We start from the raw sequence: 26,399 nt of genomic DNA on the forward strand, positions 1-26,399 counted from the left end.
TAAAAAGGACCGAAATACACCTGCGACATGCGCCCTCTGTAATGGCCCCCATCCTGCAAACTATAAGGGTTGCGATGTTTACAGAGAAATTCTTAATAAGAGGCTTAGACATCAGAAACCACTGCCAAAAGAGCAGTTCAGAACTGAGAAACCTAAAACCGATGAAGTAACACCCACAAATATTGACCCCATCAGAAGAATAAAATCTACAACAGAGACGTACGCAAATATCTGTAAAACAAATAAGACACAAACGGATAGTACATATGAATACACACAACAGCACCACGTTACTCCCAATATCGAAGAAATTCTCAGAAAACAAAACGATAAGTTTGAGCAAATCCTACAACAAATGAGTACCCTAATGGAACTCATAGTCAGGCTCGTCGACCGGCTTACAAAATGAATACTTACAGAGTAGCTACCTGGAACGTTAATGGATTAACAGCTCACAAACTGGAAGTTGAATTACTAATGGTGGAACATAAAATTGATGTACTTCTCGTATCTGAAACACATGCCAACAGTAATACAAACTTAAAATTTAAGGACTGCGAGTGCTATATGACTAATCATCCTGATGCAGATAATCAAGCGCGTGGTGGAGCAGCAGTCATTGTAAAAAATAATGTTAAACACCATTTAATCTCAAAATACAAGACGCCCCATATACAAGCCGCAACTATTTCAGTGGAAGATGGCAAAGGTCACATTAACTTCTCTGCAGCATATTGTCCCCCGAGACACAACATAAAAGAGGACATGTGGACAGACTACTTCAAACGTCTTGGAAATCGTTTTGTGGCAGGAGGGGACTGGAACACAAAGCACGTTCAATGGGGCTCCAGACTTACCACGACTAAAGGACGACAACTTAAATTAAGCACGGACAATAATAACTTATTGGTATTATCTGCCGGCGAGCCTACATACTGGCCCACAGACCCCAAAAGAAAACCAGACCTTCTTGATTTCTTCATTACAAAAGGCCTGTCTAAACACTACTTGAAACCAGAGTCATGCTATGATAGTTCGTCTGACCACACTCCTGTTCTCCTAACAATGAGTTCATTCCTTATAGAACTTGAGGAAAAGGAAAAGTTAACCAGCCGACAGACTGACTGGGAATCTTTCAAGGATTATATGGAGGACAATATCGAGTTAAACATCCCCCTAAAAACTCCAGATAACATCGAAGATGCAACTCTTTATATAACAGAACTTATACAAACAGCTTGTTGGATCAATACTCCTGAACCTAAACCGGACAACAGGCATTCAAATTACCCACTGGCTATTAAACATGCGCTTCTAAATAAACGTAGGTTGAGGAGGATTTGGCATCAGAGTGGACTGGAGGCAGACAAGACCTTATTCAGCACAGCTGCTTTAGACCTGAAAGAAATGTTGCAGAGGTGGCACGATGATACTCTAGAACTTCAGCTGGAATCATTATCACCCTCTGCGTCAAACAAATACTCCCTATGGAAATTCACTAAAAATTATAGCAAGGCACAAAGTACGAAATTCCCGCTAAAAACTGTGTCGGGATGGGCACGTACACCTCAGGAAAAAGTGGATGCTTATGCTGAACACCTGGATCAGGTATTTTCCCCAAATCCAGGAGGAAGCGCTGGAAATGAACCATATATAGATGAAGTGCTTCTGCAAGACTTCCAAATGTCACCACCACCTCGTCCCTTTACAGTGCCAGAAGTATGGAGAGTGATAACCAATCTTAAAGATAAGAAAGCACCTGGATATGACCTTATCACAAAGGAAATACTGAAACGGTTACCACGAAAAGCTGTTTTATTTATAACATCTCTGTTTAATGCTGTGCTGCGGGTCCAGTATTTTCCTTTGGCCTGGAAGTTCTCCCAAATCATTATGATCTATAAGACTGGTAAAGATCCTAATGAGGTTTCATCTTATCGGCCTATAAGTCTGCTCCCCATTCTCTCAAAAGTTCTGGAAAAGCTACTGATGCATAGAATACTGCCTATTCTTAGCGATGCAAAGGTGATACCCGACCATCAACTTGGTTTCAGGCTAGAGCACTCCACCACTGAACAAGTGCACAGAGTATGTGATAAAATCCGAAAAAGCCTCGAGGAAAAACAGTACTGTTCCTCTGTATTCCTCGATATTCAGCAGGCCTTTGACAAGGTTTGGCATAAGGGTCTTCTGTTTAAACTGAAGAGTAACTTGCCCCATCAGTACTATACCATACTCAAGTCTTACCTTGAAGACAGGATGTTTCAAGTGAAAGAAGCGGATGCAAAATCATCCTTCTTCCAAATAAAAGCTGGTGTACCCCAGGGGTCAGTTTTGGGACCGATACTGTACATACTATATACCTCAGACCTTCCGCAAACTGAAGGAGTCACAACGGCAACATTTGCTGACGATACTGCCGTACTAGTCAGTCACGAAGACCCAGTTATTGCATCTCAGATTCTACAGGGATGCCTGGATAAAATCACAACATGGCTTGATAGCTGGAGGATAAAAGCAAGTGCAAGCAAATCCATTCAGGTCACTTTCACCCTAAAAAAAGGAAACTGTCCACCAGTAAAATTGGAAAATACTACACTCTCACATCAAGACAGTGTCAGGTACTTGGGTCTCCATCTTGATCGTCGCCTCACGTGGAGGAATCACATCGAAACTAAGAGGTGCGAACTTAATATCCGTTACAAAAACCTTCATTGGATACTAGGGCGTAACAGCAAATTGAGCCTTGACAACAAGCTTCTTATATACAATGTTGTACTGAAGCCTGTTTGGCTCTATGGAATTCAACTCTGGGGAAGTGCTTGTAAATCCAATATCACAATAATCCAGAGAGTACAAAACTCCATACTGCGAACAATCAGCCAAGTACCGTGGTTTGTTACCAACAAGGAAATCCATGAGAACCTCAAGATGGACACTGTCGCGGATGAAATAATAAAATATAATTGTAAATATCGACACCGGCTGGAAAGACATCCCAATGACCTCGCATCTGCCCTTGTAAAGCGAAGTTATGCCAAAAGACTAAAAAGAAATGATATACTCTATTAATATAAATATCTATATAAAATTAATAATCTATATAACATAAATAGTAATAAAAGAATTGCATTAGGTAGATGGCTCATTGGAGTCACGCCTTTAAAAGCCAGCAACATGGCACACATTTGCTAAAAGTAAAGAACTGATTGCAAATATACCTCAAAAAAAAAAAAAAAAAAAAAAAAAAAAATTAAATGTATATCTTACCTAACAGTATTACTAACACTTTATAGAGAGACAGGAAATTTATACAATGATAGAATTAAATATAACTATAATGTAAAATTTACATCTTAATTATAAGTTTGAACATTTTCTTCGATGACAATGTTGATGGGGTATTTTTTTTAATAGAACAATATCGATCGTTACATAATTTGGTGCTGACAAGACAACTTTTTAGAAACATATACTTAGATTGTGCATCTTTATAAATCAAAAAATTTAACAGCCATGTAAATGTTGAATCACCAGCACTTTCTTCAATAGATTTTAAGCAAAATAAATCATGCTTACTTAACACTCCATTTTTTATTACCAATCTATCTTTAAAATCTTGAGCAGAATTGGAAACTACATCTTTACTAATATTGTCAGCGACGGATTGTTCCAAAGACACATTCGATTTTAAATTATATGATTCTTGATTCTTTATCCATTTAAATACTATTTTATCAAAACGATTATCATTCTTATATACAGGAAGAGACGGGATTTCATTAAATTCTACTGAAATTAAAAATAGCAAATTAGTAAACTCTTAATATAATGTACTGTCTAAAACTGTACAATATACATATATAAAATTAATTACGATATTTTAATACGTACATGGAAATTCATCATCACTGTCTAAATATTCTTCATATTTCTTAGTATTTCTTTTAAGTGTATTTGTATTTGCTTTATTTTCCATTGTCCCAAGCAGTTAGTTTAGTAACTGCCACTTATATTACTAGTACTAGATTTTATTGAAATTGAAACACTTAAAACAAGATAAGTAATCGCGAACTCAGCGACTCAGCGTCAAGTGTTTAATGTTTATTGCAATTTCCATTAAATTATTTTATATTATCAAGACTTAACTTTGTAATTTGTATTAATATTAATTAAGTTTGATATAAAAACATTTTTTTAGGTAGACAAAGCAATAAAAATATTCATTTTACGGTAATAAATTAGTTGACAATTGACATCTTTTTAAGCGTAGTAAACAAATGTCTATGGCTTGGACCTCACAACCTTTTTAATTTTTTTTTGTTACAAAAGTTCACTTTTCCTGTTTGACTAATTTAAAACTTAGCTTTATTTCGATGAGCTTCAATTGATGTATTCCATAGATCTACTCTGTCTCTGACTGAATATGTTTCCCACGTTTTAATAAACTCTATTAAATATTGTTTTTTCTTGTGACTTGGGAGTAGTAAGGCTACTCACACACGCACAATATCATTGTCAATAATATTGTTCAATATATGGCCCCATATACTACACAATATTATTGACAATATTTCGTCGTAAAATCTGACGCAATCGCTCAGTAGCTTTATTTGTGTGCGGATATATTAAATCTAATGTGGATAGATAGGCATTGCTTTAGTTATTGCATTTTGCTTACTTACAAAAAATGGGCAATTTTTTTTGTCAGACTGGATGAGGAAAAAAACTGAATTTCATAATTTCAATATTATTACTGAACTACAACTAACAGAGCTCATTCGTGACCTAGGGACACAGTGTGAATGTAAATGCGACAGGTTGTGGGCTCAATTTCCGCTCGAGAAAATAAAATATTTAATACTTTCATTTCTTCCCGCTGGTGACGGGGCAAAGCGTAGCATTGAGTTCCAGCATTCAACACCATGACAAGAATTTCAACACAATGACCTAAGTTTAATTTTTATATTAATTTATTTGTTGGCCTCTTGTTTGGAACCCTAATTCGTGATAAAATTTAGCTCTCTAAATTTAGCTCGTGAACTTGTCTATTTCGGGCCACAAGTTTTTTACACCGCGAGTAAGGTTTTATAATAAAAAAAATAAACAAATTTATAGGTTTTGATTGTAAAGAATTTGTAAATATAAAAAATTGGTGATATCACCTTATCAACATTCAGCTTTTATAATTTACAAACTGTAAAAGCTCAGATTTCAAAACTAAATTTATGAGTTTTTATATACTTTTTTTTTAATAAAAAATCTTGTTTGTTACAGTCACACTCTTGTACTTCTGCGCCACGGCGGCCTCGGCTTCTTTAAAATAACAAATAAATATTAGGGAAAAAATGAAAAGAAGATAACTCGACGACGACGACTCTTTGAACATTGTTATTTAAATAGTTTATTATCATATTTAACGAATTCTAGCTCCTGTTTTTCATTTAACTTTAAAGTTTTTAATCGTTTGTTACGGATAGACTTTGTCTTTTGAAGTCCGTAATTTATGACATCTTCTATTGGAGTTATACGATAGCTAGGGTATGTTTTAACTAAATTAAAACATGTTCGATATAAAAAAAGATGAGTAAAACCATCTGGATACTGTGTTAATAATTCTTTCCATCTTATGTCTCCCCATACTTTATAAGGATATTGTTTTATTCTGCAAGAGTAAAAAAAATGCATTAAATATTATTTCTTTAGAAAAAACATATTCGTTATATTATTATTAAAACTTTTTCAATTACTGAAATACCTTTACTTACTGAATTACCTTTTGAAAATATGTTTTCTAAGTTTTCGTATCTTTATATCATGTTTTACAAATAATTGGACATGGAGATATCTATACCAAAATAACTGCAAACAAACGTAGTTTTGTTCAAACTCTTCTTCTAATTTTAACCACACTGATTTTTCAAACCTTTTGTTTTTTAAATTTTCTAATGTCTCATTTGAATATTTCATTAGTGAAATTAAAAATTTTGTAGCCAGTGGGAGTGTCCAAGAAATTTTTTTTCTTTCTCGTGTTCCTAAAACATACTTATATTATAACATACTTATTTTAATATAAAAATATATTTAAGAAAATTTGTATTTTACATACCATTAACTTTCTGCAAAAGCCTCTTATAAAGACCTCTTGGTTCTCTACCAAGAATTGCTGATAAATCAGGAACACAATTTTGGGCGCAATGATGAAGGCAGACATCCATTATATTTTCTTCATATTTCATATAAGCACCTTTTACTGGACTGCCATAACGAATAAGTACATGTTTATAAACTTGATACAAAGTTCTTTTCAAGCCTTGTGCTAAAAATGCGACTACAAATCTTCGGACACGTTCCTCTGCACAAGTTGGGTGCGTTCCTTTCTTATTTCTCCATCGAGCTAAACATTCAGGCGTATTTGGAATATCGAAAATCTAAATAAAAAAAAAAAAACTGATTTATATACAGTGTTTGTTTTCAACACTTTTAATAAAAATACAGTTTTAACTACTCTATAAAAACCTAATACAATTAAAACAAAAGTGATTTTGACAAAAAGTGAAAAAATGATTTTTTTCAAACGAAATAATTATTAAAATTATCCTATCCTATATCTTATAAAACAAAGTCGCTTTTCGTGTCTGTCTGTTGTTTCTAACTCTTCTTCTTCTATACCACCCAACGGATTTTGGTGCGGTCTTCACCATTAAGTCGAGTGCTTTTCGTAGAAGGTTTATATATAGTTTATTATTTGTACATTCTTATGTAAATTAACATAAATACGATAAATGTGTATAAAGTGCTACCCGTTGAGACACTTTCGCGCATGCGCTGCTCTAATGGTAAGTACTACATGAAAAAAATGTACTGGAGTATTGTTCCTCTTAATAAGATCTACAAAAAAGTCCGCGAGAGCATATTCGTATCTTTTAAGAATAACGTGTAGTGATCATTTTTCTGTCTAAAAATAATAATTTCAATATATTTTTTATTGTGAGGGATATTGTTCCATAATGGTATTAATCCTTATCCTTTAAAATACTTTATTAATTTTCTACGTTAAACGAAGATAAAATTTGCTTTTTACAATATTTCGAAATTGCGAATAGTTTTACAGAAAAACGCATTTAATTGTTAACACATCCCGCCGTTGACACATCAGCTGTATGTTACTCAAGTTTCACTTATCGCTTACTCTCAGCATATAAATAAGTACATTAGTTACGTTGAAGTTGTTACAATATCAAAAAAATCCTTGCTGCGAAACGGCTCGCCACTCGCCATGCGTCCGCCGTGCCCGCTTGCCTTACACGCTTCGGTGGTTCAGTGGTAGAATGTTCGCCTGCCACGCAGGCGGCCCGGGTTCGATTCCCGGCCCATGCATTCTACTTAATTTTCCTCACAGGCAGCCACATAGTGCTTGCTTTTTATCAGGGACAGAATACCCCCTTCAGCGTTAACCACAAGCTCGAAAAAAAAAAACCCGGCTGCCTCTATAACAACGAAGATTTAGCTAGATGCGTTTGTTTGCATGTATTGGATAATTGGAGTTGAATGTATTATTTAAGCGCGATATATTTGGTTTCACATTTTTTGTAGTAGTTATTAGTAGGTAGGTTTTTGTTTATAATTTCTTCCGTTTAAAAATAGTCATTTAACTATCTAAAAATAGTCATTTAAATATATTTTAATAAGTACTTGAAAAGATTAGTAGCACAGATTTAAAATTACGGTACCTACTAAAAAATCCTTGCTGTGTAAAACAATTGGAAAATCCTTATTGAAACTACAAAAATGCGGGTTGCATTAGGATTTAATTAATTTTCACATTATCTTAAGTGCTTTGCAAACATACATTACATGAATAATCCAGTAGTTAAAGCGGGCGAAGCCGCAAGAGGGTCGCTAGTCTATATATATAAAAGGACTTGTCCTCACTGACTGAGGTAAGACGCACGCACAGCCGTAGCTGCTGATGGTAGAAACGTGAAATTTGGACAGATATTTACTTTTGTAATCTGGACATCCACTAAGAAGGGATTTTGAAAAATTTTAACCCTAAAGAGGTGAGATAGGGGTTGAAAGTTTGTATGGAAAAAAATTTAAATCGGCACCGATTTTTATAAAATTTGAAATTTAGATTTTTAAAAGTATTTAATTGAACACGTGTTTCATCGTTTTCTAGAATTCTCCCCCTAAGGGTGCAAATAAGGGGTTGAAAGTTTGTATGGAAAAATCTTTAAAACGCCACCGATTATTATAAAATTTTAAATTTAGACTCTTAAAAATATTTAATTGAACATGTGTTTCATGGTTTTCTAGAATTCACCCCCTAAGGGTGCAAATAAGGGGTTGAAAATTTGTATGGAAAAATCTTTAAATCGCCACCGATTTTTATAAAATTTGAAATTTACCCTCTTAAAAATATTTCATTGAATACATGTTTCGTGGTTTTTTTTAAATTCACCCCTAAATACGCAAGCGAAGCTGCGCGCGTCCGCTAGTTTAATATAAATTTAAAACGCCATTTGAATGACGCACAAAGACGCAAATTAATCAAAGCAACAACACACACGCCCCACTCACGAAATCGAGTCGTAGGTATTGGGGGTGAAATTAAAGGTTGTTTAGAACGAGATGTGTTTTGAGAATGGAAGTGGTAGTTAGTAGTAATTTTGTAGTAGTCAGTGTACGTTATTGGTATTTATTTGTCGTTAAATGAAAAAAAAAAACCTACTTCTAAACAGTTGAACGCTCGTGATTATTTTTTTAGGTATGGACTTAAAATATTTTACCCTATATGATGCTCCCGTAAAAGAAGCGCAGACGCTTCCTTCTTGTATAATTGAGCAAAGCGAGCGGAGCGCTCTACTGGAGACTTTTTACACTCTTTGTCACCAATGGGTTTGGGAGCCAAACGGTTTGACCGATTGAGATTTATAATGTTAATATAAAATGTCTGTGGAAGTCAACCAGAACTATTATCAAGTCGCAGATGCATTATCCCCCATAAATTCTGAATATTTCTGGACAAGAACAGAAAATAATTGCTTTATAAACCAGGAAATCCTGTTTTATTGAAACAATATATTTGGTTTGACTAAAGTCCCAATTGGATGAATATAACATTATATCCTCACATGACACATGAGGGCAAAAGTGGGGAACACTAAGTTACTTTGCTTATGCTGCTAGATATTACACATTAAAACTTATATTGGCAAAAAGGTAAAAGTAAAGGCAATGGTCCACCTCTTGCTATAGTGACTATAAAAAAATAGAGAGCAGATAAAAAGTGGTATAGCTATGGAAATAAAGAAAAATAGAAATTCTAAATACAATATACATTATATATTTAACAAATTATAATACCTTTACAAATTTCTGCCAGTTTTTATGTATTTTAGTACTTTCTTTTAAACATATTGTGTCACTTTTATAGGTATTCTCACTGTCATGACTACCTAATACTTTCATTGGTCTAGTAAGACAATTTGTTTGTTGGTACCATGGCTGATCCCATGTTACAGTCATCTCTGGTAATTTCTCTAAGAGAGCCTGTAAACCATTACAATATCAATAAAGCAGACATTATTTTTTGCAAAAGAGAGCTCTTTGTTAGGCTTTGCTATCTAATACACTATGCATTTAGATGCATAGTGTATTAGATAGTAAATTTTTGTTAAACATATATGATAAACATCTCACGGCCCATTCTAAAATGGGCTGTGAGATGTTTAACAAAAATTTTCCTTATGACTTTCACTTTTTCCTTGTTACGAGTACAGAAATAGACTTCAAATTGACTATTACTTATACCATACATACTAGTTTTATACATACAAGTTACAACCATTTCTTACTAGTAAAAAATTAAGATGTAAAAGCTAAATAATAATCAACAATTAATTATAATGTATATGTAGCTCTGATCAAGAATTCAAAGCAATGGCTCCAGAATTTGGCATAAAGTGTCTTAACACTAGGTTCCCTCTGCCTATCCTGCTGAGTGGAGATACAGCGAGGAGCTGATTTATTTTATATTACTCATACCTCAATAAATTCCTCATCTTCAAAATGTATCTTTTCTAGACATGATAATATATTATCCATTAATGTGGGATCATTTATATCTTCAATATTGGAAAATTCCTTTTGAAGCTCGAGTATATTAGGTGGAACATCCAAAGTTAAAGACATTTTTTCTTACAGTTCAGTTCTTTATGGTGAATCGAGCGTTCTAATTGTTTCTTGCAAATAAAATATCTACAAAGTGAGCATTTAGAGATGAGTCTTCTGTGAAAGACTAGATCGTATATGTTTAAAAAAATATAATGGGAAAAGGGTTATCATTTGTGCCGAAAAAGAAATCACTATATGAACACATTGGAAAATAAGTACACACTTTATAGTTAGGTAAGAGACGATGATTAGAAATATTAATTATCCTTCTTTAGTATGACTTATAATATTTATTTGTAGTAAAGTAGTGTCCTAGCATAATTTAAATCAACGACGATTCCGTTCAGTTTATAACAATAACAGAAAATAACAGTGATGAGTGAAACAGTCACATGGCATTTAACCAACATTTAACATTGACTGTTAGACATGGGCGTTACGTAGCGTCACTAGTTTCAGAAACTGCTTACAAGCCAAATCACGGCATAACTAGTTTCGGGCTGTCGTCGAAACTAGTTATGCCGTGATTCGGAGCTACGCGGTTATTCGAAACTACACACGTGTTACGTTGTGATTATGTTCCTTTACACATAGCCATTATTTCACATACGTAGTTGCATGAGAGTAAACAGTAAGCACTAATCAAGTTACATCGACACTAGCACAGTTGTATCTCGCTCTATTATAGTACGTACCGCAAGAAAAAAAGAGACGAGAATAGGCGAATTTGATTGAAAAGCTACAAACATTGTACTTTTTTGTATTAAACACCCAATGAAACGAAAAAGCGATTCTAAAATGTAAATGCAGAAGTTAAACTATATTATTTATATATATTTTTTTTTAAATTCCAAGAAAAAACCATATTATTGTTAATAGCTACATTGACACTTATATAGTTGCATCTTGCTCTATTTTAGTACGTTCCGAAAGAAAAAAAGAGACGACAGTAGTTTAATATGTATGCATTAATGCAATTCGATCGATTATTAATTTATATCGATAATTGAAACAAAACTCTGCCTCGACACCAGAGCGAAGAAATGAAAATATAAATGTAAATAAATATTTAATTTCCTCGATTGGCGATCGAACCCGCAACCGTCGCGTTACAGCTACGCCCTTGTGCCGCTGCGCCAAGACGGTGGATTTTAACCAATTCTGAGTTTTTTTTGTTTAGCGTGACGTAGCTTTCTTAATGTTTATTATTTACTAAAATAGGTTCGGTTACAATGGCTTGCGACGTTCACTTCACACTTGTATATCTTAAGCACTTGGGATTTTTTATTCGATCTACTAAGACTTTTAAGAATTCCAGTTCAGTTATTATTTTATTTAATTCATTAATTAATAGTCAATTAGAATATTGTTTAACTGTCTGGAATCCATATTATGAAACACATAAAAACTGGTTAGAACGAATTCAAAAAAGTTTTTAAAAATGTTATCTTCCAGAGATCACGAAGTACGATGACTTATTAAAATATTATAATATGTTAAAATATCGCAGAAATATTGCCGATCTTTGCTTTTTACACTAATTAATGTCTTGATTGTTCAAAGATTTTAGGTGAACTTAATATTATTACCCTTAGATTGAATGAAAGATCATGTATGCAAAATTTCAAAACGAGGTTCGCTACAAAAAATTGAGGCCTAAGTCCACCACTTAATAGAACTTTGAATGTTAATAATAAATTAGCGCAAAAATCTGAATTTGATGTTTTTAATCATTCCTTACGTTTGTATAAAGCAAAAGAAAAAATATTTTATATACGTAATAAAGTTAAAATCTTAATTTTGGGTTTGTATTTTGTTATTTTTTTTTTGTTTTATGGTTAGCTATATAGCAATAGTGCAGGCTGCTAAAATTAATTACTTTTTAAATGTTTTTAATTTTAAGTCTTTTAAATTTTTATTGTATACTTTATTTTAATTATGCAAACAAAAATTCTGAAATGGTCAGCGAATAAAGGCTTTATTTATTTATTTATTATTTATTTATATTCAGTAGTAAAATTTGAACATTTAATTTTAATTTAAGTACTAGTTATACATTTATAACTGTGTTTATGTTACAAGTTTAAAAGCCTGTTTTTGTAGTATGTAACGTTGGCTTTCTAATAAATAAATTAATTAATCTATTGTACCCTGTGCTTACTTTCAATTTTAAAAAATAAAATAAATAAATCAGCTTCACGCTGTTTCCCACACACAGCAGGGTAGGCAGAGGGAACCTAGTGTAACACTCTGTTACACTAGGTTCCCCACTTTCTGCCGAATTCTGGAGGCATTGCGTGTTGAGTGGCAGAACTCAACTCCGCGCTTTACCTCGACACCAGAGCGAAGAAATGAAAATATTAATTTAAATAAATATTTCATCTCCTCGAGTGTGGATCGAACCCAAAGTTTGGTCTCAAGTTTCATTCAGTTTTAAACCTTAATATTTTGCTATTACGTGTCAGTTTCGCATTTATGTTTATTTTGTATTATTAAATTTCTTTTTCCATTCTGTAAGTGTAAAATTATTCCCTCTTTTTGAATGTATTTTGTGTGTTAATTTTTTTTTCACTTAATTTGGAATTTTAATTTCACTCCGTAATTAAATATATCAAATATTATTAAAGGGCGATCAGCGAAAAAACTATATAAAATTCTGTATATTAAAAATATATAATACAATAAAGTGTATATAAAAAAATATATAAAAATAATTGTATATAAAATAAATTAATAAATAATTACATTTTAGTAGCAAGATATTGTAATTTAACCTAAAATGTTTTCGTAATCATAACTATAAAAGTAGTCGTATTAAACTTACAACTGCTTATGAAGCATTTGTAACTAGTTACAGAAATAACTAGTTTCTGAAACTAGCTACGCGTGTGTCCGAAACTAGTGATCACTGGTTATGCTTAAAAGACGTTACGGCCCATGTCTATTGACTGTCGTCTGTCAAAAAGTCAAAACACTAACCTAATGTCATAATGCATATGTAGTTGCATTGGCACGCTCGGAACGCCAGATTTAAAGAACCATACCATACCATAATGCTAATCACTGAGTAAATGTGTTCTGTGGACATAATAGAGTACGCTTTTGTTTTTCGAATTGGGCGAGAGTAGCACGCTCTTGAAATACGGCACGCATCCTAAGTACATTTATCAAGTCAAAACAAATCGATTGTATATGTAGTTATCCTGAAAATGTTATTTTTAAAGTATACATTTTTTATAGTATACATTTTTATAATTGTACTAATTGTGGTTTAACGCTATAACTAAAGCAATTTCGACATCCACGTCTATCATGCTCGTATATCAGGAATATATCAATTCGCTCATAAGTATCTAGATGAAAACCAGACGCATGGAGTTTGTGGGCGTCCGTCAACCGTCTAAACCAGGCATAATATTTTTTCAGAATAGCAATGTTTAAATGATAGCGTCATACATTGACAGTGACATCATCGCTTATTCTTTATGCCGTCACTGTCAAAAAATTGTGTAGTTCAATATTGTTAAGATTTAAGACCCTTTGTACTCGATATGTTTACAGTTTCTAAATCTTTTTAAAGTATTAATTTGAAAAATGTTATTAAAGGTATAAATTCTGTGTCCATGTCGTAATCACATAAATATCTTTATAACCTAATTGAGTTAATTGCTGTAGGTAAAGTTGTAATATATACTTTTTTATATAATTATCTTTAATGCGCAAATAATTGTCTTTAATTTAATTCATTTTCTTGTAAACCTCAATAAAATCTTATTATAACTTTAGTGTATACTAGTATTATTATATATTACATAGATTAATTGTTTGTAAATTGAAAAATGGTATAATATTTCAACATTTTATTTCAGTATCGTTACCAACATATATAAATCTTGATGTAATACGTTTGTGAAAAAACATGTTTGAGTCACATAATACAAATTCAAATAAAAAAAAATTCCAGAAGCCTAGCATTTTACATAAAAAGACAAATATAAGTAAGACTTCAAATGTTGGTAAGAAGAACAAGACTGATATTTATGAATCTTCTAGTGCAAAATCTTTACTTACATCATCATTTATCTTTGACCCAAAAAGTGGTTTAGAGGTTGATAAGGTACCAAAATATAAAACAAATAATTCCATGCACCTTGTTAAGAAAACTATAAATAAATTAAAAATTAATCATAATGATGAGATAGCGAGTATTCAGGAAACAGCACCAAATGTTAACACAAAGAATAATGTTATATATGTTGACAATTGCCACAGTAAGTATAATGTTGATGTTGAATGTACATATATTTTTAATATATAAAAATGTTATATGCATGTAATGGTTATCACAGTTATTATTATGACTATGGATTATAAAAACTAATACAAAATAATATTTTTTTTAGATTTTGAGGACTATCAAAGCCAATCTTTAAATGTGGAGTCATTTTTATTGAATGATAATGTTAGACAGGTACTTATAAATATATATTAAATTATGTCACATTTATACCCTATTTATTAACCCATGCCTCAAAGGTGTTGTTTTGTTTAGATATTTCAAAATAATTAAATTTTATAATTTAATATTTTAATTAAAACAAAGAAATATATATTAATATATATGTAAATATGATATGCATCTAAAGTCACTCTTGTTATATAACATTTGTTAATTATTTGAATTCAGAATATTACAATTTGTGATGCTGATCTACTCAACAAGCAAATGGAAGGCGAAGGTGGGCAAAAGTGGTGCTTAGATTTTACTCAGGATAGTCAAAAAATTATTATTGAGCATTGTAAGAATTACTTTATTTTATACTTTTATATTTAATTTTAAAATATTAGCTTGGATATATTTATCTATCTTTAAACTAAGTACTGTAAACTAACTATCTTTAAAAAAAGTAGTAAGTGAAAAAATATATATATATCTATATTTCATCACCTATTTTTTAGCTTCACATTTTTTAATTCATATAGCAGAATAGTTAGAGAGAACCTAGTGTAGTGAATTTTTATATTGAGTGGCAAAACTCAGTCTCACTTTGTTTCACTGTAGTTAGTAAAGGAAAATAAGTCATTACCTTGAGTTGGAATTGAACCCAAAATTACCGCATTTACAGCCAAATATTGATGCATCCAAGATGGCCTCAATTTGTAATTGTATGTATTACTTTACAGATGATAATTCTCAAGTAAATACTTTCTATTTAGAACAAAAGCCAGATGTGACTAGCACAATGATACCTTTAGCTGCATTGTCATCTAATCACCAAGATGGAGACACACCATCAGGAGATTTTACCCTAGGTACGGCTAGCTTAGGATTGAGTAGGGCTGTAGAAGAAAATAATTTTCAAACAATGACAATTACAACATTACCTACAATACCTGGGGATTCAGTTGAAATACAAGAAGGTTACACCAGGTTGGCCACTATACAGACGTTAGACGTAAATCCTATTATTGAAGAATCTAATATAGAACAAGAAGAAAATTTTTCATCTATGCCTATTGTAAAAAAGATCTCAATGGAGCAGTTAACTCGTAGACCTGTTAAATTTAAGGTATGTGTTATATTTGTCATACAGATAAATTTATTTATGAATTATTTCTGCTTGTTGTAAACAAAATAAAACGGAAGTTATAAAAAGTAGCATTTGCTGATGATTTAACAATAATATACAAATTTGCATCCATTTTTACTATAATAATAAAAAAATCTATGACAGTTTTCACTCTATAGGACATATAATTTAATTTAATAATAATAATGTTAAAAGTAAGAAATATACAAAAATAAACTTAATCAAATCATATATTTTTTTAGTGTGATGCACCTGACTGTAAAAAAGAATTTTTAAGTGAGCAAAAGTTAAAAAAACATAAAAGTACTCACAACAAAGCTTCAAGTCCCAAAGCTCCGAGACAGACCACTGTGGAGTGTCCAGTTAAGAAGATTTTAGAAAATGGTGTAGAAGAACCATGTGGCATGATATTTCACATAAGAGTAGATTTAATTAAGCATCTGAATGAAGAACATACTATAGATGAAGCTGCTTACAGGTAAATTTCATACACAAATTATATTTTTAATTTATATTTATAAAAAATATTTATTATATTAACAGACTAATCTTATCACAGATTAGTCTGTTGTATTATTTAATATTTTTAAGATGAAAATATTATATATTTTCTGGAATATAAGTTACACTGTATCCCATATATTGCAGGATGAGTAGAGTATACATATTATTAAGACACTTGCTTGTTGAGTGGTAGAACCTAATGCCACACTTTATCTCCTCATCTAAGACATGAAAATAATTTGTCCTCGTGTGAGAGTCAATCCAATATATACATAGTACATACTGATAATAATATTATATAGATCAGTTTGTTGTATCTTCCACAATACATGGAGTATATTCAAGAATATTTGAGTGTTGTACATACATATATCTCTTTGGTGCAAGGACATAGGCGTGCGACTGTAACCGCGATGATTATAGGTTCGTTATTGTTCGAAACGAAATATTTAATATTTTTATATCCTCGCTCTATTTACAACAAAAAACACGGAGTTGAATTTACTCAACACGTAATGCCTGGAGAATCCTGTGGAGAGTGGAGGACGATGGTGAAACGGTGTCTTATTGAGGAAACGGAGTACACTAGGTTCCCTCTGCCCGGTGTTCCTCTGCTATGTGCGGAATACAGAGTGAAGCTAAAAAAAATATGATCAGATGTGACGAGTGCACGCGCCGCTTCTTCTGGGCGTCGGGGCTGCGGGCGCATGCGCGCGCACACTCGGGGGCAGCGCGCGAGGGGCGTCTGCTGGCGTGCCCCTGGCCCGGCTGCTCGCGCGCCTTCCGCCAGCCCTGCCGCCTGCGCGAGCATGCACGCGCCCACACCGGGGACAAGCCATACTCCTGCAGATATCCTGTGAGTGTTCAAGAAAATATTTTTAGCTGTTTGAATATTTTTCTGGTTGTTTGTTTGTTACTGTTTATAGCTTTTTGTATGTTGAGTCTCAGCTTAAAGTGGCATAGGTGAGTATTTTGTTACTCAGCTCTGGCGTAAAAAATAAACTACGGCCCTAGCTAAATTTGTTTAAATATATATTTTTTGTTAAAATATAAATAAAGCGTCCTCCATGCTACTTCGTCCGCTTGAATTATACAAATATATTTTTAAATGTATTTAAAAAATGTTTATTAATTATTTAAGTATGGTGGGTATCTATAATGTTATGCACTAAATAAATCGTAATTTCAGTCTTCTGGTAATTTATTTGAAATTTGATTTGTGTCAGCTGCATTTAAATCAGTTTAGCCGTTTCTGAGACTAGCGTGAACAAACGCACAGCGAAACAGGTAGAATACTTAAAACTCGTTGTATTGCGTTCTATTACATTAATAAATGCCCCCACTTTTTCTAATTTATCTTCCATGTACAGGCACCGGATTTTATTATAAGTACTATAGGTTCTATATATAAATAAATATTAAATGTAATTAAATGTGTAAAATATATATTTTTATTATTTAGTATATATTATTTTAAATAACCTGTCATGACTAAAGTTGGGTTACAGCAAACTGGTTATTTATATTCTGAAAGTAAGAAATTATTCAATTAAATTTAGTTTGCTCTCTACTTAATTTAATAATTAGAGGGCCAACGACGAAGAGAGAAAATGAAAATAATTTATCCCCTGATATGGGAATCGAATCTACGGCCGTGCTGCGACCTAAATGCGTACGGTACATGACCCACAGAACTGCGGCTGGTCTTTCCGCACGGCCAGCAAGCTGCTGCGGCACGCGCGCCGTCACACGGGCGACCGGCGCCATGCCTGCGCTGCCTGCGGCCGCGCCTTCCTGCGCCGCGAGCATCTGCGCGACCACGCCGCGCGCCACCACCCGCCGCCAGGGCCCGCGCCGCCGCCCCGCCACCGCTGCTCCCACGCCGGTTAGCCTATGTTTCCCTACAAGTCAAACTAGAAAAATAAATAAAACTTTTAAATAAACTCTATTATCAAAGATCAATAAAAAATTAACATCAATTCTTCTACACTGGACATTGCACCTTTTAATTTTCACTCTCGTCTGATGTGTCATTTGAATTAATAATGAATTATTTCATTATATCATCAAGAAGAAATTATTATATATATTAGTTAGGTCGACAATTTCTATTTCTTTATTACTGCTTACTCACATATTTTTTTTCCATTCTTGTACAATGACAATGACAACTTTATATTTCCCTATAAATAAATCGAACACAAAAATAAAAAATCAAATTAGCTTCACGTGTATCCCGCGCACAGCAGGATAGGCACAGGAAACTTAGTGTTAAGACACTCCCCGCTTTCCGCCGAATTCTGAAGGCATAGCCGTGTTGAATCGCGGAACTCAATGTCGCAAAAAATATACAATATTAAGAATTAAATATGAGACGCTGCACACGAGTAATACAAGAGATTTAGACCGATTATCAAAAATCAGTATAAACGAGCTTAGACTAAATCTTCCCACCTTTTATTTTTATATAGTTTAATATAGACGTTTATATAATAAAATAATAATATTGCCTATATAATTTTAATTCAATTTCAGATTGTCAGCAAACATTTACAAACATGAGTTCGCTTTACATGCATATGAAGAAGGTACACAAAAAGGAAGAGAATAATCCGCCTACCCTCATAACCATTGAGGAACAAGCACAAACAAAAGTCGATTCGGAAAATTTATTTATGGTAAGCTACATTAATCTATTGATATTTTTTTTATCTTCACGCTCTATCAGCACTTCTTAGCAGGGTAGACAGAGGGAACCTTGGAGACCATTGATGAGATAAAGGAACCTTATCCCATTAGGACATCCTGTTCTGAATCTCTAATTCAGAAATAATCACTCGAAAATTCGGCAGAAAGTGTTCCGCGTTTAAGACGAGACGTTGAACCGTCACGATATTGTCACGTTTGTTCCACTGCGCCACGGCGGCCTCTGTTGTCTTACATGATTGGTCTTAAATTTTGTAGGTAGGTTTATTAGAACCAGCTCAATTAGAAGTAGAACAAGAAGATTCCAGCTCAGAGGGTCACTCCGCGCGCACGCACTGCACGTGGCCGCTCGCGTCGCGCGCTGACCGCTACCAAGCCGATGCCTTTGTACCGGAGGACGATGTACAGGTATACATGGCGTAATTCACGCGTTGCCACAGCAACGTGCATGTTGAAGTTTTTTTAAAATAAGGTCTAGATAGTCATACTAAATGGATAAATACATAAATAAATATTAATGTATTTATATTACATTTTTTTGTGATGAATTTACAATCAATTCATTACTTTTAACAAATGTGCCGTTTAAAGCGTATGGATAAAGCGTGGAGCAAAAATAAGATGTTATTTATTACAGGTGGAACAATCGGAGAGTTCTGAAAGCAACATATACACAGTGAGGAGCGATCTCTTTCTTCACGGCAATGTTCTGCATAATGACGATAGCGAGTTAGTATTTTTTTACTTTCTATTATATATAAAAGTTTTGTGTTAGTGATTTTTATAATTTAGTTAGCTCTGTCTATGTTGAGACTGTGTTGGCGCAGAGGTACAAAGTGTAACTGTAAACGTGACAGGTTGTTGGTTCGATTCCCATTCGAGGGAATGAAATATTAATATTTTAATTTCTTTGTTCTGGTATCGAGGCAAAGCGCGGTGTTGAGTTCCGTTACAACATATTCTGCAGCTAATACACACGCAATACCTACAGAATTCGGCGGAGGACATTATTTTTTGATTTGATAACATCGATTCATGTTTCAGAATTCTACACATTTGACTGTTACAGATTCTAATTTTGTGCAATTTTAAACGGCTCTGCTGTAACGTCGTTGGTATTGCAAATAAATGCACTGATATTAAACTTAACTTTGTTAACAAGACCGTATAATGTTATACTTTTTACATAAAGTATCTGTGTTTCACCTCCATTATGTGCCATAAGAGTAATATACTGAGATAATAATTTTGAATAATTATAAATCTATCTATAATATGACATACATTACAATTAGTAAATTAGTAAATGATAAATATAATGAATTGTTTAGGCAAATGGGTCGCTGTGTACGCGTGGAGGCTGAAGGCGAGGGCGCGCTCGCTCTGGACGCGGACTTGCTCCTCGACGCCCCCTCTGTGCATCTGGATCAAGTATGTCGTTTTCTTTTTTCATGTTCACGCTAAAACTACGTTCCTCATTTTCCGTCGAAATTTCGTGGCATAGCGTGTTGAGTGGTGGAATTCAACGTCGTTCTTTACCATGTTACCAGAGCCAGGAAATGAAAATATTAAATAATTTATTTCCCTCAGCGGAAATCGAACCCACAATCTTTATAAGTAATACGTTATACCCGATACGTTAATGCCCCTATGCTACGATAGCCTCCTTGTGACTAGGCAAAGTTGTTTAGTTCCGCCGTGTTAACGTTCAACACGCAATGTCTCTATAATTAGGCGAAAAGTGGAGAACGAAATATCTTAACACTCGGTTTCCCTTGTTTATCTTGCTATATGCGGGGTATAGTATAAAAGAAAAAAAAAATTATATTCGATATATTAAACAATGCTCATTTTCCCAGGAGGAATTGTACACCGATCCTGTCGACGAATCTGCTTTTAGAGTCTTTCTATTGAGCGGCGAGGAGCTTACGTAAATTATTATATATACTCATTCACTATTTAGATGCGATTTGGTAGGAACTTAAAGAAATGTAAACAAACGATAAAACAACAGTGTCACAATGATACAAAAACATTTTCTATCTACGTTGATGTTTTTGATCAGGTTTTTAATTCGCTAATATTTGAATAACACTTTAAAAATATTATAATTCTATGTAAGATGAATTTTAGTATGAAAATATTATATTTTTTTATTTACAGTTCTTCGTGTCTTACATAAACCGTTATCATAGAATACTGTAACGTATAAACCTAAACGTTGATATTAAATTACTAAATAAACAAATACCATATTCTTACTATGTCTATGTAATTTTTAGTTCAACTCCAATTAATCGCTAAAGTTATATATTGTAGTGAGTACTATTGGAGATGAACTAAATAATATTTACTTTATCTTATAATATTCTAAAGCATTACCACAAAATACATAGTACAAAATTAATAAAATAAGAAATTGATTTCGATCGAGAAGCTGCAATTTTGTACGGAATTGTAGTATGTAGTATTCACAAGTGACACAAAAGTTTTCAAACGAAATTGCATCTAAATTTATTATACATACTCTAAGACTGCTATAAGCGAGCATGTTAAATGTTTATATCACTTCGAGTGATACTGTCGTACAACATATGTCATTTATCAACGCTTATTTCTGTTATTTAATTAGCAGTAAGTAATCACGTGACTTTTAATATTTTATTTATTATTATATCCATACTAAATATGTAGTTATTTCATAACGCTTTGAACACATTCAACGATTTTCCTTATAATAGCCTAGTGGCGGATTTACATATTTTCAGCCTGTAAGCTGTTTAATTTTTGTCTCTTTTACCGCTAGAATTGTCAGTTTTTAGGTTATTGTTACAATCTGACAATTCCAGTTGGGACCCCAGATCACAAGTACTAGTATGGGGCGTCAAACTGCCTCTTTTACTGTAGAATATAGAAGATTGCTAGACCGTTGAATTTACAAATAAAATTGAAAAAGTCAACTTTTATCTGTAAGACATACGAAAATCGACATATGAGAAGCAAAAAAAAACCGATTTCCATTTGGCTTTTCTAGGCTTCTAAAGCCTTGCTTAGCCTGCTGGTAAATCAAATCTGCCGCTGAATTAGTCTTTTCCGCGAACAATTATATAGCTTTGACTAAATTATTTGATTTACTTGATATTATTTTCGTTTTAATGGACTTTAAGATTGTGGACAATAGTTTTTATACACATGTCTAATTTTGATTGTAGTGTTAATAAGTTATTATATTATACTTTCACATTTTATAACAATTTTATATGACGAAGTGACACTCACGATGATTTCTTTTGAAGTTCACCGTTCAAAACAGAAAATTTAATTTTCATTATATATAATAATTTTACTGCTTATTAATATAGTATATTTTATTAAGAATTTAGCGTAGTATATAATTATAAAACATTAGTTCGTTGCTAGATTACTTTAGAAAGCGTTATGCCAAATAAATGGCGGGATTGAGGAATGTTTACGGAAAGGTTTGTGATATACTAGTGGGGATTATTATAATTTTAGATACGAGAGCAATGAGAATATAAGTGTTCACTATTTTGGTCGAATTGTATAGATTTGGATAAAAATTGTCTATACTTCATAAAAATAATAATTATCGAATAAGTACAAACACATACAAATAGATAATCACAATGACATCAAAATAGCATCAGCAAAAATAATATGTAACAAATTTATCAGGTTCATAAGAGCAAAAACACCATCTTTGTACCTATATGTCTAATGTATGTAACTGTGAACATTCTTCATTGAATAAATTTTTGATTAGAGTCAAGCCAGTTTAAAATTTTACTAATTTAATAAATTTTAATATTTTTTTATTTAACCATATTTTGTCAAACAAAACTTGCATACATTTTTTAATGTTCCCATTGAATTCTGACTGAAATGACTGAATAGTTCTTCTAAGAACAGACGAATCCAAATCGTCTAATGTCAATTTGAGGCAAATTCTTTTCTTTTTCGAAGGCGATATCAAATTGTATTATTTATTTATTTTTTGTTATTTATTTATTTGCTGATGCTATTTTTTGCCGTGACAGTTGTAATTACATTTATTAATTTTGTAAGTTCTGTTTAAGAATAGACGGTCTCTACCACGAGCAAAAGAAAATTAAAAGCAAAAAAAGTTCTGAACATATTGATGAGACTCTTTAATGATAAAGAGTCATTCTTATGAGTTTAATGGATAATGAATAAAATAAATAAACTTATATGCTCAACCATTTTATTCTTAGAGCTATAAAAAAGCAATAAAATTTAGAAAAAAAACCTCATTATTACGGTGCAAATTATTTTTTTTATGTCCTCACTATATTTCGTCAAAGGTTTATGCTTATATCCATTACCCTCAAGTCATCACATGCTATCTTATATTATAACTTTATTTTTCTTGAATGATGATATATTCTTAGATATTCATGGCAATCAGTATGAATAAGTTGTGTTTAAAATTAACAAAAAAAAAAGGTTTTTGTTGAATAACAAAAGTTTTTGAACTTTAAATTTTTTTATAGTAAATGCGTGTGTGTAAACGTTTAAAACGTTAATTTTTTTAGAGAGTAAATTTTCTTTGGAAAAGGCAATATTTATGTGCTAAGTTATTCAAAACTAAGGTACAAATATCTGTGCATATACAAAATTAATGAATTATGAATTTTAGGGTGCAATAACATTTGTTTATTGTTATTTTTTCAATATGATTAGTATCACCGGGTAATCGGTTTTGGTATTGAATTGGTGAAAATTATTACTAAATAAAAAATAAATTGAAACTCAAGGATGTTTTTCCATTACTTATAAGGTATAAGGAAATATTAACAGTAAGTATACGACCTAACGTGTAATATAAGCTTTATATAACAAAGTTGATAATATATAAAAGGTAATGCTTACTACACTTGCTCGAAGACGCCATGAATTTATGATCTCTAGATGCCTTCTAAATTAATATTTATGTATATTTTCTATCGTAGCATAATCGTGATGTTTGTGATACCCGAATTTTCGATGTGTAACGTACGCTAAGAGAATTATTAATAATTAATTATAAATCTAGGTTTTGTGTTGGTATGGAGAGTTTTACTTGACATGACAACCTATATTTGATGGATTATGCTAGTGAGTGACAAGCGTAAGTTACGTCACACGAATTACATGACTTGACCCCCTCCGATTTTACCTCCACCCTCCAACTACCTAGTGTGACGTGACGACGAAATGTTTTGGTTAAATAAAACAGGAGTTTGGTCTATTTTTGTTCCTACGTATTTCATGTTTTAATATTTACATATTTTATTTTGAAATATTTACATATTATATTTTGAAATATGTTCCTTGTCCATACTACTGAGAGTCTCAGTAGTAGGATGGCCCTTAACAATTGAAAGTGTTCCCAAAAGAGCAATAAATTAAAAAAGGTGGTATTATGCCAAGAAAATCACTTTTATGTGAATTATAATTAGACTCATTTATTTATTATTCAGTATATCGATTAATATTTCAAAATAATTTGTTATATTATTGCTGTCCATATTATAGTCGTCTTTTATCTGCATTTAACGTTTAAAACTTTAAACATTATGGTATGCTGTGATATTTGTGTTTATAAATGAAAAATCCTTAACATATAACTATATTTTGAATCAAATTAATTCGTACTCTTAACATTTTAACATCATCATCATCAGCCTATTCTCGTCTATTGCTGGACATAGGCCTCTCCAATGGCACGCCACTGAGCTCGATCTTCAGCTCTTCGCATCCAGCCGTTGCCCGCCACCTGCACGGTTTCAGCAACAATGACAATGTCGTCTGAAAATCGCAAGTGTGAGAGAAATTTGCCATCTATGTTTATGCCCCGTCCTTTCCAGTGCTGTGTATTGAACATATCCTCCAATGCATTAGTGAATAATTTGGGAGAAATTACGTCCCCTTGTCTCACTCCTCGATGCAGGTAATATTTGTTACGAGTAGACCAAGTTTAAAACAGTAATACAGTATGTATCCATTTTTACTTATATTTTTACATCATAATTGTTCGATCGTTCGTTTCGTTAGTTTTAATTTAATATGTTCCAAAAAAATATGCTAATTTAAGTAACTCTAACTTGTAATATAATATATACTTCATTTTTAGTTAATATCTGTATAAATCATATTTATTTTAGATCTTTTTATTATACCTATGTAATATGTATACCTATAACAATATAGGTTTGTCATGTTTAGTTTTAGTCAAAAACACATCCAAGGATCGAGCCAACTAACGCCTGTTAGCGTAAGGTTTTACTTAGTCCTATACGTTAGTCTTTAATTATATTGTAAATAAGAAATTATATTTTTGGATATACGAACATAAGGTGAGATGCTTATTTTTGAGACTGTTGTCCAAAAACAACTTTTTGTTAGGAATTATTATCAAAAGTTATAAAAACTCCTTATTAGTGATTAGCGTTATATAACATTAAGAAGTTGGTTGTGGACCTATTTGATAGGTTACAATGGCCGTGAATCATTTCAATGACAATTTAATTATTTTATTGCACAAATGAATTGTTTTTAATGAATCGAATTATATTTAAATTGTATATTACCTTCTCTTATTAAATATCGCATTTTTCTCTCAAAATTGTTGGATGTAAAAATTTAAAACTTTTTTGGAGAGCACTCCGAAATTAGAATTGTTGATTTTTTTTATAAATGAGCATGAGTAACAAAAAATCACTATAGATTGTAATTACACTATAAAGTTAATCATGTTTGTACATAAAAGAATATCAACAAATATATATTTTATATAACAGGACAGGTAATATATCAAATATTCAAAAAAATAGTACTTAAAAGAAGCTAAGCCTTCTTCGTTTCCCTTTCTCAAATCGAATGATCGAAATGATGAATTTATTACTAAATTTATAGGATACAAGATGTAAAATCTATATAAATATATAAAATGTAAAAAATATAAATTATATTTTTTACATTTTACATGGCAATTAAAAATTTGTCATATAATCCGAAAATGCTAATAAGGAGTTGTAAATGAAATTCTAAATTATATTTACATATTAATTTATATTTAAGTTGTTGCTATATTTTTGTTTATCTAATTTGTATAATGTAATCACATTTTTTAGTACAGCTGCGCTAAGTCAATCTTAAATTAATCACATATCATATTTAGTTTTGTTATATTAATTATATTATAATTGGTTGCTTCGTGTTTATGCAGATTTTGCTATATTATAGGATTAAATGTTTTGGATAATTATGTTTTGTTTTACTTCTGCCTTTTGCCCCAATATAGTTCTAATCATTTATTTTGTATATTAATTTTAGATATTAATGTTTTAAGTCGTATTATTGTAAAAAATCTTTTACGTACATATGTATTAAGTTATT

General features: G+C 32.0%; 3 protein-coding genes across 7 annotated transcripts; 1 reads left to right on the plus strand and 2 right to left on the minus strand.

Moving 5' to 3' along the window:
- Window positions 1-3,258: 3,258 nt before the first annotated feature.
- Window positions 3,259-4,488, minus strand: LOC146535512 (uncharacterized). The gene is made up of 2 exons (XM_085192293.1): window positions 3,895-4,488; window positions 3,259-3,792 (listed from the first exon to the last, which is right to left on the minus strand). The coding sequence occupies exons 1-2, from the start codon at window positions 3,977-3,979 to the stop codon at window positions 3,350-3,352; spliced, it is 528 nt and encodes a 175-aa protein (XP_085048419.1). The 5' UTR covers window positions 3,980-4,488; the 3' UTR covers window positions 3,259-3,349.
- Window positions 4,489-5,388: 900 nt separating this feature from the next.
- LOC146535513 (uncharacterized) lies at window positions 5,389-13,233 on the minus strand. Of its 3 annotated transcripts, none has more exons than XM_085192289.1 (6): window positions 13,159-13,233; window positions 10,051-10,263; window positions 9,370-9,555; window positions 6,110-6,431; window positions 5,777-6,035; window positions 5,389-5,665 (listed from the first exon to the last, which is right to left on the minus strand). In XM_085192289.1, exons 2-6 carry the CDS (start codon window positions 10,195-10,197, stop codon window positions 5,392-5,394), a joined length of 1,188 nt encoding a protein of 395 aa, XP_085048415.1. In that variant the 5' UTR covers window positions 10,198-10,263; window positions 13,159-13,233; the 3' UTR covers window positions 5,389-5,391. The 3 variants fall into 3 exon arrangements, with proteins under 3 accessions (XP_085048415.1, XP_085048413.1, XP_085048416.1); XM_085192287.1 differs by lacking the exon at window positions 13,159-13,233 and adding an exon at window positions 10,403-10,597; XM_085192290.1 differs by lacking the exon at window positions 13,159-13,233 and adding an exon at window positions 10,403-10,597 and having other exon boundaries at window positions 5,525-5,665; window positions 5,769-6,035.
- A 408-nt stretch (window positions 13,234-13,641) lies between these two features.
- On the plus strand, window positions 13,642-26,268 carry LOC146535514 (uncharacterized). 3 transcript variants are annotated; one of them, XM_085192296.1, is made up of 13 exons: window positions 13,642-13,785; window positions 14,049-14,450; window positions 14,583-14,650; window positions 14,867-14,978; window positions 15,364-15,749; window positions 16,013-16,248; window positions 16,932-17,130; window positions 17,967-18,159; window positions 18,810-18,952; window positions 19,239-19,388; window positions 19,618-19,709; window positions 20,312-20,411; window positions 20,840-26,268. In XM_085192296.1, the coding sequence occupies exons 2-13, from the start codon at window positions 14,099-14,101 to the stop codon at window positions 20,912-20,914; spliced, it is 2,106 nt and encodes a 701-aa protein (XP_085048422.1). In that variant the 5' UTR covers window positions 13,642-13,785; window positions 14,049-14,098; the 3' UTR covers window positions 20,915-26,268. The 3 variants fall into 3 exon arrangements, with proteins under 3 accessions (XP_085048422.1, XP_085048420.1, XP_085048421.1); XM_085192294.1 differs by having other exon boundaries at window positions 13,648-13,854; XM_085192295.1 differs by having other exon boundaries at window positions 13,648-13,850.
- The last annotated feature ends 131 nt before the right edge of the window (window positions 26,269-26,399 follow it).

Source organism: Heliconius melpomene, chromosome 10, assembly GCF_056956725.1.
Source record: "Heliconius melpomene rosina isolate 202511_hmr_F chromosome 10, ASM5695672v1, whole genome shotgun sequence".
NCBI lineage: Eukaryota > Metazoa > Arthropoda > Insecta > Lepidoptera > Nymphalidae > Heliconius > Heliconius melpomene.